Source organism: Solea solea, chromosome 11 (genome assembly GCF_958295425.1).
Source record: "Solea solea chromosome 11, fSolSol10.1, whole genome shotgun sequence".
Taxonomy (NCBI): domain Eukaryota; kingdom Metazoa; phylum Chordata; class Actinopteri; order Pleuronectiformes; family Soleidae; genus Solea; species Solea solea.
In genome coordinates this window covers 16,985,898-17,000,185 of record NC_081144.1, presented here as the reverse complement: position 1 = coordinate 17,000,185, position 14,288 = coordinate 16,985,898, and the positions used below count along the sequence as shown (strand labels likewise).

General features: G+C 40.5%; 1 protein-coding gene across 4 annotated transcripts in view; it reads left to right on the top strand.

Annotated features, from left to right (window-relative positions):
• Positions 1 to 12,087, top strand: part of celsr3 (cadherin, EGF LAG seven-pass G-type receptor 3) — an 84,454-nt gene extending 72,367 nt beyond the window's left edge. For 2 of the 4 annotated variants that reach the window (XM_058642543.1, XM_058642542.1), the window contains 11 exons: positions 2,181 to 2,355; positions 3,126 to 3,238; positions 3,555 to 3,634; positions 3,792 to 3,918; positions 4,193 to 4,312; positions 5,656 to 5,753; positions 6,517 to 6,608; positions 6,780 to 6,953; positions 8,320 to 8,514; positions 8,983 to 10,051; positions 10,719 to 12,087. In XM_058642543.1, the coding sequence (XP_058498526.1) occupies positions 2,181 to 2,355; positions 3,126 to 3,238; positions 3,555 to 3,634; positions 3,792 to 3,918; positions 4,193 to 4,312; positions 5,656 to 5,753; positions 6,517 to 6,608; positions 6,780 to 6,953; positions 8,320 to 8,514; positions 8,983 to 10,051; positions 10,719 to 10,746 (2,271 nt within the window). In that variant the 3' untranslated portion in view covers positions 10,747 to 12,087. The remainder of the gene's footprint in view (positions 1 to 2,180; positions 2,356 to 3,125; positions 3,239 to 3,554; positions 3,635 to 3,791; positions 3,919 to 4,192; positions 4,313 to 5,655; positions 5,754 to 6,516; positions 6,609 to 6,779; positions 6,954 to 8,319; positions 8,515 to 8,982; positions 10,052 to 10,718) is intronic. The other 2 variants (XM_058642544.1, XM_058642545.1) reach the window with 2 other exon arrangements.
• Positions 12,088 to 14,288: the final 2,201 nt, after the last annotated feature.

Below are 14,288 nucleotides of genomic sequence, written 5' to 3'. Positions count from 1 at the left end.
GGAAAGCAGTTCATTTATAATGAGCTCAATTGTGGAGCCAACACATAGAACCAGGATAACAGTAACTCCTGATACTCTGGGATGAGAATGTGTTGTAATTTTAGCGGCTCGAGTTTGAATGACATTGTCTCATCAGGATAAACAAACAAACAAACCAGACCAAACGCTTGAAGTCAAAATAAAACACTCCAAACATGCTTCAGTGCAGCCTGGGGGAATTTTTGCAGGAAGCCTGAACGCTACTCTGCATTATTCATGGAGGATTGCTGCCTAACCAAACAGCCGCATTTAACTGAGAAAAGCAATCTGGGAGTTTCCATTGCTCCGACAAAGAGTACTGGGATTCATCATTCCTGATGATGAGCATGCAGTCAAACCATATAGCATTAGACTGACCTCAGAAATCCTAGTGAAAGATATCTTCACCATCACTGAGATGTGATCTGAATTCAGCGTCACAATTATGGAAATAAAGACAAAGCCCTGCTCGGTTTCCCTGATATTTCAAACAATAGAGAAGAAATCACACATGCATGTGATCTAAGGGTTACCTTGAGAGTGCTTATAAATAAAAATTATAATTAATATTATATTATTAAAGTGCCATTTTATAAATTCATATAATATATATAGTATAGGAAAGATTTTTTTTGTGTTGGTAAGGGGAAAAAAATGATTACACACATACAGTAACTGCTGTGAAATCCACTTTACCTTGAGTACTCATTTCCTCCAATGGTGCTTAATTTTTTTACTCAGTTAGGAATTCCCTCTTGGGTGTTGTTCCTTTAACGCAGCACATTAACACCATCCATTTAAATTCTTCTCAGTTATCACGAGCATGTCCTGGAGATATACTGTAACACGCTGACATCAATTCTGCTCATTAGTCGTGTTGGTAATCACATCATACAGTTCATGCTTGTTACATCACTGATGAGCGCTCTGTGCTCTAATGAATACTTTTTGGCCACATCCCAGTATATCTGCGCTTCAAGTATCACAAAGTAAATGTTTACACTGTGCATGTACAGTATGTAGACAGATTGTATATGAAAATGATCCGAATCTTATTGTGAAGCCTTGAGATTTGCATTTTGACTGGGGACATGGCTCCTATTGGACAATACCAGCTGTCAGTCACACTGGTGGCCTCTCATGTGTCATGTTTTATTGTGTAGTTTTCCTCTAAATTACTTTTCAAACCAGAAACCTTTGTCCATGTTAATATTTAGTCTCATGTATTTGTTTCACCATCATTTCTGCCTCACTCGTCCTGTCCTTTTCCTTCACCTTTCTTCTTTCCAAGGTTTTATAGTTCCCTAAAACTAATGAAATAACAAAAACTTGTTAAAAAACTAGAGTTAAAAACAATAACTACCAACCACTGAATTGTGTGTTTACAAACAAACTAAAATTGTATTGAAAATGTGTTTAGTTTTCGTCTATGTGAATGTATTTCATACATAATCCTCTTAGGTTCATATGAAGTGTATTTATTTTTCTTTGCTGGCAGTTTTTAAAGGTTGTATTTGAGACAGCATTTTCATTAATTCATAAGAAAATGTTTTCAAGTTGTTGAAAACACAGCACATAACATTCATTATGTAGTTAAATAGGTTGAATTGGTTCATCTCGGTGAATCAAACCTCTCGTCTAGGGGTTTATTCGTTTTTTTAATTTTGCTCATGGTTTTCCTCAGATTGAGAGATTGAGAATCTTGGCTCACTAACAATGTGATGTGTCTCATGAGGATTATTTATTATTATTTGTGTTGTTGTGTGTCTTTAGTCTGTTGGCCATTTGATTTTTACCTTTCACACTAACTGCATCCAACCTCAGCTGTAATTATGCACATTTTGCACTTCAGGCTACTTTCTTGACTGTTTTATTTGATTCAGGGATGATTGTTCATCTCCATACTACTAAAACTAAGCATTCAAAAAAAAATTATAAAATTAAAACTAGCAAACTCATTTTAAAAACAAAACTTCATGAAAAATCCAAAACTATTATAACCTTGCTTCTTTCCCCTTAGGCTTTTTATACTTTTTTTTTTTTCTTAAATCAATCTGCCTCTCTTCCACACGGCTATCTCAATTTTTCCACTCCATCCCTTACTTTATTCTCATTCCATCCTCTAAAATTCTCTCTCTCTCCCTCTCTCTATCTCCCTCCAGTTTCTCTGCACAGTCGTCGCCATCCTGCTGCATTACTTTTTCATGTCCACGTTTGCTTGGATGTTCGTGGAGGGCCTTCATATCTACCGTATGCAGACTGAGCAGCGCAACATCAACTACGGTGCCATGAGATTCTACTATGCCATTGGCTGGGGTGTGCCCGCCATTATCACAGGTAACTCAGACACATACATATGTATATATTTTTATATATATATATATATATGTACACACCATTCTAAAATATCACCACATTTACTCACTATATGACGAAACGTTCATATAGTGTATGTGCACTAAAGCGCACACACACACGTTCACTGTGCATCTGGCTGTGTAGATAAGGTGTCATATTGACACTTGTATTAAACAGGTTTCAGTGACATTTTAATATGGCGATCGTAACCACACACACACACACACACACACACACACACAACCAATTTCTTCCTTGCCACACACTTCAAGCAAGTAATAAATGTCTGCTTTTTTCCGTCTCTCCTTACACACACACACACACACACACACACATGCACACACACGTGTACACACTGGCAATATATTTCCATCTTCTGGCTCAGAGTCTTATTTTTCAGTTTGGACTTTTCCCATCTCTCTCACTTTTACAATTCGGTATGAAAAACAATCTTCTTGTCAATTACTGTTCCAACCTTCTTGACTGTGTTGTCTAGACAAGGGTAAGAGCCGACCCTTGTGCACCTATAAAAATGCTTCTAAAAGTTGTTGCCATGAAAAACAAAATCCACACTGCTGCTTTTTTGTTTTTGTTTTTTACCTAAAATGATAATTGTAATAATGACTATTGATTTCAAGATGATTACATTTTTGGGGATCTGTCATGTCTTTGATCTTCTCAAAATGGCATGTTGTCATCTTGAGTATTAGATCTGTAGCCTCATCAGGCTCTGTTTCTCTTGGCTGCAGGTCTGGCAGTGGGATTAGACCCAGAGGGTTATGGGAACCCAGACTTTTGTTGGATTTCTATCTACGACAAACTCATCTGGAGCTTCGCTGGTCCTGTTGCCATTGTCATACTGGTAAATGTCCTCCTATTTATCTGATATGTGACTCTATATCATCATTAGAACTAGCACAGTCACTCTTAACTCTACTTATTAGTCTTGTTATCAACCCAAGGGAAACCCTGCTTCTTGTGTTCCTTCTTCTTCTTCTTCCTTTGAATGAGGCTCTTTAGTAAATGAACCTTGTTCATTTGTATAGGACTATTTTATCCTCATTGATTTTGCTGCCTCTATTTATCTTGATCCCCGATGTTGCTAACAGGAGTATTGGATTCACTAGAAGTCTTTTAAAATGTTGCCTTACCATTTGTATTGATCTCCCTCTTTCAAGCTGAATGGAGGGATTTTCACGATTGTGGCCAAGATGTCCTGCAACCCGTCACAGAAGGAGACTAAGAAGCTCCCGGTCATGTGAGTACTTACCCACACAACACCAGAAGTCTGAGTCTGACTTGATTCCGTTATTATTAATTCTCTTGCATTGTTGTGAGCCTCCAGGTGAATCCAAATTCATTCTTTTCCTCCCCCACTGTCTCTGTTTTCTCTGGCTGTCTATCTCTCTATCCAGTGCGACTATCCGCAACGCCTTTCTGCTGTTGCTGGTCGCGACCGCCACTTGGCTGTGTGGCCTCATGGCTGTGAACAACAGCATCCTTGCATTCTACTACATATTTAATGTCCTGTGCCTCGTGCAGGTATGACTGAGTTTATATTTGGAAGACAGATCCTCCTCTGTGGCTCTAGCTGAGGTTTCTTCCCTTTTTTCTTTGTTAAAAGGTTTTTTTTGCAGCGCTATCCTTTACCCATACCTTGTGTCTAAGGACAGGAGTTGTTGCTACATGTACAGATTGTAAAGCCCACTGAGGCAAACTGTGTTGTGAATAAACGTGATGTGATTTGTTAGTGCTGCTTGTTGTAAAATTAAAACGTCATCTCTGTGTCCTACCTCTCTCTACCACTCTCTCACAGGGTCTGTCGGTGATGCTGGTGTTCACCGTGTTCAACCCAGAGTTTCAGGAAGCCTGGAGAGTCGCATGTCTGGGTAAGAAGGGCCCTGTAGAAGACCCACCAAGACCAGCACAGAGCACAGTGAGTCCTGTTGCATATTCTCTGCGCTAAAGCCAAAAATGTGTCCACTGCTTTTGTGTCTTGATCTAAACTTTATTATTTATTTATTTATTTATTTACTCCCCCATTTTCTCCTTTCACACCGACCAGTTAAAACAGATGGCTGCACATCTTTGAGTCTGGTTCTGCCAGAGATTTCTTCCAAAATGCTTGCTCATTATTGTAAAGTCTCAGCCGTGCGATGGAAAGTGCCTTGAGATATTGTGTGCTGTGATTTGGCGCTATATAAATAAAATAGATTAGATTAGATTTTTACACAGCACATGATCGAGTGGCATGTAAAAATACAACATAAATGAATAAAGACTGAAAGTGTTTTTTTATACAACAACTGTAATTATTACACTATTAGCCAGGTGTTGAAGGGTAAATCTAACCACATCAGGGTTGATGTGGTTCATGCTCAATCAACTTACTTCCTGTTCCCAAAGTCATTTTCTGATTGGGCCGTTTTCTGTTCCTCAGAACACTTTCTTCTGGACACACATTTGCACTGTTCATTACTAGACAGCTCAAATGCCCCCCTGACCTCCCTTCCTCTTTCCCTCTATCCATCTTCTCTGTCCTCCATCTCTCCTCTCCTTCTACCTTCAGGCTTTGTTGCTGACCCAGTTAAAACAATATAGTAACCAGTGGAGTCCTGCCTGCTCCTTAGTCATTTTTCCACCAAAGCAAAATGCAGTGCATCTGCTATCATGTCTTCCTTTACTCTCTCTTCATTTGTACAGTGTGTTCATTTATTTGTGTTTTAATTTTCTTTCCTATGTTAGTGCCACTGTGTGTAAAGATGAATATTCCCATGGTAACAACCTTGATATGTAGCCTGTGTGTGTGTGTGTAAGAATTATTCTTTTGACACATCCACACCAAAACGTATGATTAGACACAAACACACAATGCTATGTTTATCACTGTGTGTATAAATGACCAGCTATCAGCATCGATGTGCTTGTCCATCACATACTGTGTCATTTCTTAGTCTTGCAATGACCCAATACAAGATAGAACACTGAAGACGTCTCCCACTTCCAGTTTAGCTCGTGCTCCACTAGTCAAACCCACTATTCACCCGCATTCAATGTATACAATATTTAACAGCACCCCAGTGTCATAGAGACATCCTTTATGCAAAAGGTATTATGCAACTGTCAGCTCATAATGACTGAAGGATTTTGATTTCTTAATACAATACAATTTGCAATGTGAGTTTAAGAAGTATTGTGTAATGTTGTATGTGGAATTGGGGAAAAAAAGACCCTTGAAATGTTTATACCTTAATAATCAGTGTGTACTTGTTTGTTGAGGCTCAGAATCCATATCACAATGCATCTCTGTTGGAGCAGAGTGGGCTGCACCGCATCACCCTGGGAACATCCACCGTCTCGTCTGTCAGCTCTGCCAGGTAAATAAACACACAAGAACACACCAGGGTTCATGCAGACGCAAGAACACACCAGTGTTCATGCAGACGCAAGAACACACCAGTGTTCATGCAGACGCAAGAACACACCAGTGTTCATGCAGACGCAAGAACACACCAGTGTTCATGCAGACGCAAGAACACACCAGGGTTCATGCAGACGCAAGAACACACCAGTGTTCATGCAGACACAAGAACACACCAGTGTTCATGCAGACACAAGAACACACCAATGTTCATGCAGACACAAGAACACACCAGTGCAAAATACACTTGTTTCTCTTAATACTTCAAGAGTGAATAGTTTCATACTGACAGCATTGGAATATTGACTGAATGACTCCAAATTCAAATGGAAACATGTCAGGCTTGATTGATTTGCTTTTTGGCTGATTTAAGATGAATGGCTCCAGGGAAGAAATTCATCTGCAAATAAAAGCCACAATGTGTATTTTGTGGGTCAGTGGGATAAATATGAGGAAGATTGGATGGAACAGCGTGGTGTACTGTATGTAGAGCAACACTAATGTGCTGTAAGAATAGTTGCTGTTGGTGTATTTATGGCTCAGTGACTTTGTGTGTGTGTGTGGTGGTAGTGCAGTAGATACTGTGTCTGTGAGTAGATGCTCTTTATTTTTAAATTGTATTGACCTGCATAAGTGCACATAGAGGACACTGTATGCATATTTGTATGTCTGTTTGTACATGTTTGTCTTCATTCACTGCTCTTCTTTTTCCCTGGTAGAGAAAATCTTTTGGCTCGTCAAACTCTGGAGCAAAATATCGTCCACACTGGTGCGACAGACCTGGACGTAGCCATGTTCCATAGAGACGGAGGTAAACACACTCACACAGAGGAATGAGTAGAGTGGACACAGACAAACACACACTTTTTATGAGCAGTGGTAGCACATTATTTATTGTTTTGCCCTTGGATGATAATTTGTGAATATAATTCATTTTCCTCTCTCTCTCTCTCTCTTTATTCTTCCCCCTCTCTCCTTCCAGGTGAGGACTCAGACTCGGATTCAGACCTTTCCATGGAAGAGGAGCGCAGTCTCTCCATCCCTTCATCGGAGAGTGAGGATAACGTCCGACTCCGTGGACGCATCCAGCGGAGATTCAAACGCTCCAATCACAGTGAGCGCCTGCTCACTGAGCCCGCCCACAATGGCACCAAAGGTATACAATAACTTTTTCAGATTGAACCTGTCATGAAGGTATGAGTTACAGACGGGGTTCTGTCAAAATGTAAGTCTGAGGACACGTGCAGAAGTGTGCTTAAAATATTTTAAATGCATGTTTTTAATCCTGCCCCAAATCTAGGAATGAAATATCTGTCCCCTATAAGATTGAAAAGTTTTCAAAGTTTAGCTTGAAATTACCTCGGTTATAAAGACACAGTTTCAGTGTTGACCCCGACAATAATTTACATGTTATCAATGACTCTTGCAGCATACTCTTTTAACACAGACTCTCCACAGCACAGCCAAATACACTTCTTCCACAGCCCCTTCATCACCTTGCCTCTTCTCTCTTCAAGTTCTTTGAGAGTAACATGCAAAAATATTTGCAACCTGTCAAGTACCATACAGACATTGTACATAGTACATAGTACATGCTTATCCTCAACTCTCCTCCATCTGCGTGACAGATATGACTTTTCACGGGTCAATTTCGACACATTCATTTACAATCATTACACCTTAAGAGGAAAAGAAGTATCTTTGGTCATTAGAAGGAAATCCACACAAGTATACAGTCTGTTGTAAACATGCAAAGCAGATGTGTTCCTGCCAGTCAGTCATTATTAATTGAAAATGAAATCATTCATAATATATGAGTTTGTGTACCTCGGATTGTCTGACATAAATGTCATGCACATCACAGTGTTCTGTGAAAGGTTTGACTATGAGAAAAGGCCAGATGTGCACATCTATAAATCCATAAAGGTAATCAATTCTCATCTCAATAAGCCATCTGGATCACATTTCACTCTTTTCAAAGTGAAATTTGGATTGAGGTTGTCAGTTGAACAGAGGAGAACAGGATCCAGATGGCCAGTCAATCAATTCATTGATGCGAGGTTAGAGCAGCGTGGGCTTTTTACTGAAAGGTCACAGTTTCAAGAAGGCGTTCTGTCTGTTGTGACTAAACATCAAAACACTCACTAATTCAGACAAGCTGTCAACTGATCAAGTCCAACAATTATGTCTGCAAATATGGGAAAAAAAAGATGAATGATTGATTTATTTCCAGAGGTTACTTTCACTGTAGTCTCAGAGATTCTCTATGATACAGTGTCTGTTATTTCATACTCAGATGGCCGACTCTGATATTTGATACGGCATCTGCTCTGTGGTTATTACCATGCATATGCAACTAAACTAAATGTTGCACAATGTTGATGTCAAATTAAAAAAGATGAGTGAGGCATAAGAAACCACTGACAGCTTTCCATAACTGTTAACTGGCTTTAAGAAAAAAAAGATCTTCAGCAGTGACATCAGTAAGAGCAAACATTCATTCTTGTGTGTGTATGAGACAGATCTGGACGGAAATGACCTTCTGTCCTATTGGCCAGCATTGGAAGAGAGTGACACACAAAGCCTGCAAAAGTGGGGCTCAGAGCGCCCCCTGGGAGGAGATTACAGCAAGGACGCTGCCAACAACAACCAGGCTGATGCAGCTCTGACCAGTGGTGATGAGAATGGTCTCACCCAGACACACAGGCACCGCAAGGGTAGGAAAGCCACGTAAATCATATGAAATAAATCTAAGGGCCCACAACAGTTTGAAATGGCTATTAATATAATTCTGATATATTATCAGAATAATAAGTCAGAGGTTTCTGTTGCATTACTCATGAATTCAATTTGAAATCAACGGCACACAGATACTGACCGTGAAACATGCCTAATAAAATAATACATACACTGAAACAATACAGTTGATTATGAGCAGACTGGTCCCAGCAAGACATTGTGTTTTTCGTTTTATTTCTCTTTTGTACTTCTCGTTTATATACATATCTGCACCAAATCATATGATTGTTACATGTGTGTAACATTCTGCTAAAATCAAGCATTATAATCTCTCTTCGTGCTCCATTCTCTCTTTAAATCATCTGTCCTATCTCCTGCAGAGTATGATCTCATCTCTTTTTTATAAATTTGATGCTCCTTCTCATGTGCATATTGTCTTCTTCCAGGTATCTTAAAGAACCGTCTCGGCTGTCCTCCAGCCCTCCAGGGTCTATCCACTGTGGGCCGAGTCCCCAGTGAGCTTAACTGGTACAGAACCTCCACTCTGGGTCACAGAGGTGTCCCTGCTGCCTCCTACGGCCGCATGTACTCTGCCAATTCTGGTACTGGTGGAGGTACGGGCTCTCTTTCACAGCCAGGTTCACGCTACTCCTCCAGGGAGCATCTGGACTCACTTGCCAGGAGGCAGCTGTCCAGAGATCCACTTGGCAGGCAGACGGTCGGGGGATCAAGGGATCGACTGGACTCTCGGGGTTCCAGGGACAATCTGGATCTCTTACCCAGGAGAAGAGAGCTGGGGCTGGGACAGGGAACAGGGCTGGGGGGCCTGGGACTCGAACACCAGCGAGTCTCCTCATCTAGAGAAAATTTGACAGGATCTAGGGACAGACTGGACAACCATCACACGGGCAGTGTCCATGCCTCCAGAGAGGACTTGAGTGGAAATGGGGGGGCTGTTGGTGTGGAAATTGACGGATACCTCAGTGGATCGAGGTCGCAGCTGAACACGCAGACTCGACGGCAGACCTCATCCCGCGAACACCTAGCAGGGTCGATGATGAGCAGCAGGTCCAGGGACCAGCTGGACACCAACGGAGTGGGAGCCCTGGCTCAACCGTGTCGCGAGTGGCTTCGTACTCTGCCTCCCCGACAGCCCTCACACCCTGACCAGCCTCCCTCCTCCTCTCCTCCCCCCCCAATCTCTGAGGAGCCTCAGCAAGAGCAAGTCCCTCCAGGTCATGTGAGAGGACGACTGGACTCAGGTCCTCCATGTAGGTATCCTGGTCAGACTGTTCCCCAGGTCACAGGTTCAACTTTAAACCCACTAGGTCGACAGCCATCTAGTGAACACCTGGACATTCTGTCCTCCATCCTAGCATCTTTCAATCCCACTGTCCTCACTCCTCCTTCCGCCGCCTCTAACCCAGGACAAAATGGCTCCGCCCATGGACCCTCCCCCCCTCCATCACAGTCTGCCACCTCCCACAGCATCTCTGAAGTCTCCCCTGACTCCGAGTAAGTTTTCTGTGTAAATAAATACTCTTTCATCCACTTCTAATTATACTGATTCTACGTATACAGACTTTTTCATTTTAGTTTCCTCTACTTTTCATCACCCTTTCTTTATTTCCTTCTCTTGTGTGTATTAGTTGGTTTTGTTCTTGTTTTGTAGCTCAGTCTACTTACTAGGCAGAAGAGACTCATATCCAATTTTCCCCTCAGTGTGACTCAGATCTCATTTTCCAGGCCTGTGTGGGCACAGAAATTCAATTCCCACCTCCGGTTTTCAAATCTGACTTCTTTTACTTCAGTATGTGGTCCTAGATCAGAGATATATCTCATATGTGGCCATGCGACATTGAGTGAGAGGGTCGTGTTGGAACCCATGCAGCATTTAGCCGATAAACATGCACCTAGTGCACCAAAGTCAAACAACTATGGAGGAGAGAGTCATACTCACCTACAAATCCACTGTGATAGATTCTATTTCTGCTTCTTCTCCATCAGTATTGAGTTATCTCACACATATGATGTTTTCTGTTGTTTATGCATGCAAAAAGATATCAATGTGCACATGTGTGCCATTTCAGAGTGCAGTAGCATTTACATGAGAGTCAGCTGCAAGACTGTAATTACAGTATCTGAACTTAATGATGATTACATTTCCTTTCTTTCACCTCAGAGCCAACAGAAGTGAAGGACAGTCTTGATGACAGCCTCCATAACCCTTTATGCATTGAGGTAGTGCTCATCTGATACAAGCTCCGATGTCATAAATGGTCCTGAACCACTGAGACATCAGAGGATTGGAAACAAACTTGAGGCAGGAGAGACACAGACTGGATAAAGACAGAGAGTTTGCTTGTTGAGTTTAAGATCATGTTTGTGGGCAGAATGTACTGTAAAAATTACATTTTAGAGTCTTTCAGCCTTCAATAGTCTTTCTCTGGACAATACGACAACCACCTCTACTACCTAAAAACTGTTAAACTAACACAAACTCCTCAGATTTCCAACTCAAATGTCAGTCTAATCCAGACAATATCTGTCTAAAAGAAAAAAAGAAAAGACTGTAAATAACATTTTTTTATACATTTTGTATCTTTTTCATTGGAGATGAAGAAGAAATCTCTTGTGATGTTTTCCTTTTTTAAAATGATTGTGTCCATGTGAGGTTGTGAGTGAGGTTGGTACGAGTGCAGCGTTGTTTGTTGCTGAGGGAACCGTTTTCCCCTGCAATGGAAAAAAACCCCAGTAAAACCTAAATTTTCTCCCCGAAAACAATTTTCCTCAATTTTTCCTCAGAGACTTTTCCGCAAACTCACCAACTTTGTGTATACTAACGTCATGGGCCCAGCAATAGTATCTGATGAGATTGTCAAAACACAAAATGTAACCGAAGGCAGAATATCAAAGTAATGAAAAGTGATTGTAAATACAGGAAGGGATTATATTAAGAGAAGAGATTTGATGGGGTGAAATGATTGTGCAGAATAAGATAAAACATTGGTGGACGTTGGTGCTTCAGCTGTTCAAAGTTCAGTCACAAGTGTCAAATGATCAGCTCTTTCAGGAGAATTTGCTGTTTTGTGATCCACTGTATATGAAAGTGACCTTGTCATTTGTCAGTGTGTCTTTGTGCCTGGTGCTGTCTGAACCACAACATATCAGTAAACTGAAACGACAAGACCATATCTTCAGTATTTTGGGGACCTGTCAGGTGAAAGTAGATGTAACGTGTAACAACCATTGAAGGCTCCTCAAGGCATTCGGAATTTTGATGCATCATGACCACAGAACAAACTGAATGTTTTTACGCAGCATCCAGAAGACGTATTTATCGAAGCTTCTTGAGCAGAAATCTGTGCAAATCCAAGCCAAAGGGACAAGTGCTTAAAATCACTTAAGAGCATTCCACATTTTCTGTGATGAAATTAACGTGTGCAGTGAAAACTATAGCTGTAATTCAGTTTTATTTGAATGATTTTTCCTTTTATTGACTGTTTGTGCCATTGAAATATGTCATGCATTAAGATTTGTTTGTAATCGGACCAATCAGTCTTTGCCTAAATGTATATCATCAGCTCATGTCTGTAACACATGAATCCATGCCATACTTGTTTTAACTTGCTAAGCAAAACACCGGTGCTAGGAATTTACCTCAGAGTATCAGTTATCTATCTATGACACACTTCACAGTTTAAAATTGGTTCAGTGAAACATCCAACATTTTATGTCATCAATGAAGAGGTCCACATCACAACACAGTGATGCAGATTTGCTGTCATTGTTTAAGAGATCCAGCATTGCTTCTGCAGCATGTCACGAGCTTGCAGAGGAGAAGACAAGAGAGAAAAGTAGACGAGATGTCAGTTATGTCAGCGCTAAAAAGCCTCTTAAGTGGTTTTGAGATGCAGGTCTTTCCGTGAGCCGCTGCTGCTGGAGCAAACACTGAATTCAGGCATGAAGGAAACATCACACAAACATTTGTAAGCAGAGAAGACATTCACCAATCTGGAGAGGGATTAAAACATTTTGAATAACAAAAATATTTTTTTAGCAAAAAGGAAAAAAAAAAGGCTAAATGAGTTTTTCTGCTCTGCCAAATTATGTTTTCTGTGTCTAAACTGAAACTTCTGAAATCTTTGTGGCTGACAGGTAGGAAATACTCGAGAAGGGCAAGAGAGGAATTGAAGATAGCACATTGGAATAAAACAGCACACTAAGTGTAAAAATAAAACAGACAATTTTGGATGGAGGACAAATTAGGGAGAAAACCATGATGGTGCACAATGTAACCACAGGGGGGGACAGTGTGGACCTTAATTATGACGAAGAATAAAAGAACACAGAGAGATAGACGGAATCGCAGACAGTGGAAATAAACATACACTTCTCCTAAGTGCATATCTCACTGCTCTGATTGTTGCTCTGTCATTTCCATGTCAATGGGATGTGACATGTGAACCTAACCTAAGAGTGCTCCTGCAAGAGAACTCCACTGACTCAGTACACCAAAAAAAGGTCAATTCCCTTCTGTCTCTATCATTGTCATTTATTTTTTCACAGAAACACATTTCTTCTGATAATACCTTTAACTTGTACAGACATGAGATTTATTTTATTTATTTATTTATAATTCACTGGATTAATTATTTATGTCACTATTTTGTACGAGAGGTGTTGTTAAAGATTTATTTATATGTGTTTTGTTTTGTTTTTTTGCTCCAATGATGCTTTTGTTTACATGTAATGTTTTCTTAGGATCTTGGGTTTCTCACTGCAACAACTTCACAGATGGAGGACAAGAAAGGAAAAGAAATGTTTTGGTTGAAATGTCTATTTACACACAGAATTACAATCAAATGTAGAAAAAGGTATTTACTGAGCTTTCAAATTTAAAAAAAAAGAATTGGATTTAAAAGGTTAATAAACTGGTTTTCTTTACTGACTCTCAGGTGCAGATGGCTGGAATAATATTCATTCAGGCCAGACATTTTTACATGTAACAGAGGAAAAACACAGGTACAAATAATGTTATCAGGAACACCTGGGCCTTTCCCACTGTGACAGTCAATGCCTGCTGTGAATAGTCTCCAGACAGAATGTCAAAACATGTAAACACATCTGTACCTTTTAAAGCTTAATCCTGGTGTAAATAGTTCAGTTAAATCCCAGATCAAACCTTTTTTTCTCCCCCACCACATTTATAGTTCCAAGGCTGAAGCTTCACAAGCACAAACATCAGCTTATTGACTGGTTATGTATCGGCTTTAACACGCGCAGACTGCTGTGAATACGATGATAAAAAGAAACTGCAGCTTCAGCTTAATGTAGTTTGGACCAATGCGAGTCAAACAGGTGAGGGAGATTAAAGAACTGTGATGTGCTCTGAAAGAAGCAAAATGAGGGAAGTGACAGAAGAAAGAAACGGAGTGAGAACGAACGTGGAGAGCAGGAGGAGGAGCTGGAGGGATGACAGATTGTCTTTGTTGACTTGTGTGTTTCTTATGGGATGGCTTCTATCCCGCCGTCAACAAGGGGACGGCAGCATGGAAACAGCTTTTCCCTGTTGCAGCAGAAACAAGAAAAATGTTGGACATTAAAAAAAACGACTTATTCCTAAAATTGTGTTTGTATTTATTCTGTGTGTGTGTTCATGAGAGCAGACATTTGTGTACGAAGAGGCAGAGCGGAGGAACCTTCTTGACAGAAACGTGTTAGACTTGTTTTGACTCTCAAAGTAGTCTGT